Here is a 2,744-nt window from a genome sequence, read left to right on the forward strand (position 1 = left end):
GGGCACCGGAGCAGAGAGCATCCTCCCGCTGCAGATTAATGAATTTGGGTCAAATCAAGGAGTTGGCAGCATGCCAGGTGGGAGGTGTGGGGATGTGCCCGGCCGTGGGGGCTGCTGCGGGACAGTCGTGTCCCCCCCCACCATTTCCCTGCTCACACGCAGGCTGGGGGCGAGCGTGGTTTCGGGTAAGGGGGAGCTACTGCTCCTTCAGGTCGTGATGCCCTCCCCGTCCTGCCCTGCTCTGGCCCTTGTGCCCACCCCCCAACCCTCGTCGGGGGGCCGAGGCATCCCTGAGCACCCCAAAACCTCACGGCAGGGTCCAACCAGCACCTCCTTGTGCCGCCGGCTGCAGTTGTGCAAGCCAGGAGAAAGCCACGTTAAACTGTTAAAAAAAAAACCCCGACAATCCTGAGCCTAAAGTTAACGTTCACCAATTTTGTAACTTGTACAAACAGGCAAACGAACTATTGGACAATATATGGCTTGAACTGTACCGGGAGGAAATACCTATCTTTTGTACAACCGAACTGTGCGTAGCTGTTGTGGAGTGAGCTGTGTGGTAGCCGGGGCTGTACAGAGAAACCACCGGGTATAAATATTTCCTCAGCTTGTTCGGGGACGGGGGGGGATTATTCTGCTAAAAGTAAAGGGGTTTGTTCGCTGTTATTTTGCTCGGCGTGCCCACCAGCAAGCGGTGTGGGTAGCAGTGTCTGAACTCTGCCTTACTGGTTCGATAATAAAAAAAAGCAAACAAACTAAACCCCCACCCCCAAAAAGAAAAAAAAAAAAAAAAGCTTTTTTGGCAGCAAAATACAGCGCTGTCCTGCCTGTTTGTGTGCGTGAGCCCAGGCAGGGTGAGCTGCTCGCAGGGCAGCCGAACTGGGAACCGGATGGCTCGTGACAAGGGGGGGTGCGGGGCGGGTTGGGGACCCCCACAGTGACGGGGTACGGATGGAGGTGCCCGTGGTAAAATGGGCTGAGAGAGAGGGGAGAAGGGTGAGCGGCAGGAGTGCCAGTGGGCGCTGCGCCGCACACCCTGAGGGCATGGTGGACGTCCCCAGGTGTGCGGCTCACTCGCAATAGGGGGTGGCCGATATGACCCCCGGCGTCACTGCCGGGCTGGTCTAGGTGGTCTGCGTGTCCACCGGCTGCACCGTGACCCTCCCATGGTACCGCTGGCGACGGGGCCAGGGCTGCTGGAAGGCCCTTGGCGAGGGATGAGTTAGGTCGCTGAAGCATGACAGGACATCGCACCCTAAAGCTCAGGGGACCGGTGCTCTGGCCAAGTCACAGCCTCCCTCCCTGCCTCAGTTTCCCCATCTGCAGGCAGGGCTCACACCCCCGTGCTGCTTTTTAACCAGCTGATGGGCCAAGAGATGTTTAAACACGATGTTTTTATTGACTGTGGTCACCAAGGGATGCTGGTGGCAACTAAGGACAGCTGCGGGACCATGCACCCCTTCGCTGAATGATACCTGCGTCTCTGCAGCACCGAGCAGGGCTGATGGAGGGCACCTTGGCATCAGCACTCTTTTGACCAGCAGCCAAGGGAAACATTGTTCAACTGTGATTGAATTAAATTAAAAAAAAAATAAATTAAAAAATAGATATTCTAGTGATGGATAATCCCTCTCAAGCCTTGCAGGAAATTATTGGGGAGGCTAATTAGCTACTACCCTATCAACAATTGAAACAGAAGTCCTGGTATCTATTTGTGGGTCTAAATTGCTTTACCTCTGACATCAGTCCCATGGGGGGTGGTTGGCTTTGGTTGGGGCTGGGAGCCATCGGTCCCCAAGTCCCCATCAGGGCGGGTGCCACAGGGCTCAGAACCTCTCACTGCTGCTGCGGGGTGTACACGCGGTGGTGTTTTACAGGGCGAGTGATGAACCCAGGGGGGCAGTGAGCCAAGGGGTATGGCTCTGCGTGAGGACAAATCGGATGACTATATGGAATTTAATCCACTGAAGGGCTATTAGTTGGGTTTGCACTTGGGGGGCCTTCTGCTGCCTTTCCTGGGGCTCAGAAATGGATTTTATACAAATGACGTTTTCCTGAGAGCAACAGTGAACATTTCTGCCACGGCGTACCCCTGCCTTCTGCCAGCTCAGCGTTCCGGGTGGTCACCCCCGTACGAGCTGCTGCAAGTCCTGGAGGAAGGCTCCACAACGCTGCGTGACTGCTTTGTCTGTCCAGGGGATGTCCAAAAGGTTCCTGTCTGTGTGCTGGTGAAGGATTGCCCCCAGGTCCCCTGGATCACCCCAACACCATCGGAAATCCCTCCAGGTATGTACCCACACCGACCAAACCTGCCTCCTCCAGTCTCCACGCGTTCCTCCAGTTCCCATGGCAATGCACTAGGAAGATGCCTGCTGACTCTTAAACATCAGTCTAAAGATCTCCAAGACCAGCAATTTTGTTGAAATTCTTCTTGGAAAGGCTTTTACCGCTCTGAAGGCAATTAGAATAAGTTAATAAACAGTACAAACAGAAGCCAAGCTGGTCAGCCTCTCGCATCAGGGTTTAAACATGGACAAGGGCTGACAGCAGTAGCCCTGATCAGTAATTCCCACTGGTGCTGAAGCAACAGAAGGTGGGAAAACTCTAAATTCAAGGCCAACACTTATGACTGAATGATGGAAAACTTTAGGTCTACTTGAAAAGCTCTTGCCTAAGGAGATTAAAATGAAATGGGACAAAAGCAGATGGCTTCAAAAACCAGCAATAAAAAAAAAAAGTCAGAA

The 2,744-nt window shown here is 53.6% G+C and overlaps 1 protein-coding gene across 1 annotated transcript in view; it reads left to right on the forward strand.

Moving 5' to 3' along the window:
• Positions 1 to 551, forward strand: part of NCOR2 (nuclear receptor corepressor 2) — a 194,166-nt gene extending 193,615 nt beyond the window's left edge. The window contains exon 49 of the mRNA XM_009880331.1: positions 456 to 551. Within this exon, the coding sequence (XP_009878633.1) occupies positions 456 to 551 (96 nt within the window). The remainder of the gene's footprint in view (positions 1 to 455) is intronic.
• The last annotated feature ends 2,193 nt before the right edge of the window (positions 552 to 2,744 follow it).

The sequence above is a fragment of the Charadrius vociferus genome, unplaced genomic scaffold (genome assembly GCF_000708025.1).
Source record: "Charadrius vociferus isolate BGI_N301 unplaced genomic scaffold, ASM70802v2 scaffold332, whole genome shotgun sequence".
Lineage (NCBI taxonomy): Eukaryota > Metazoa > Chordata > Aves > Charadriiformes > Charadriidae > Charadrius > Charadrius vociferus.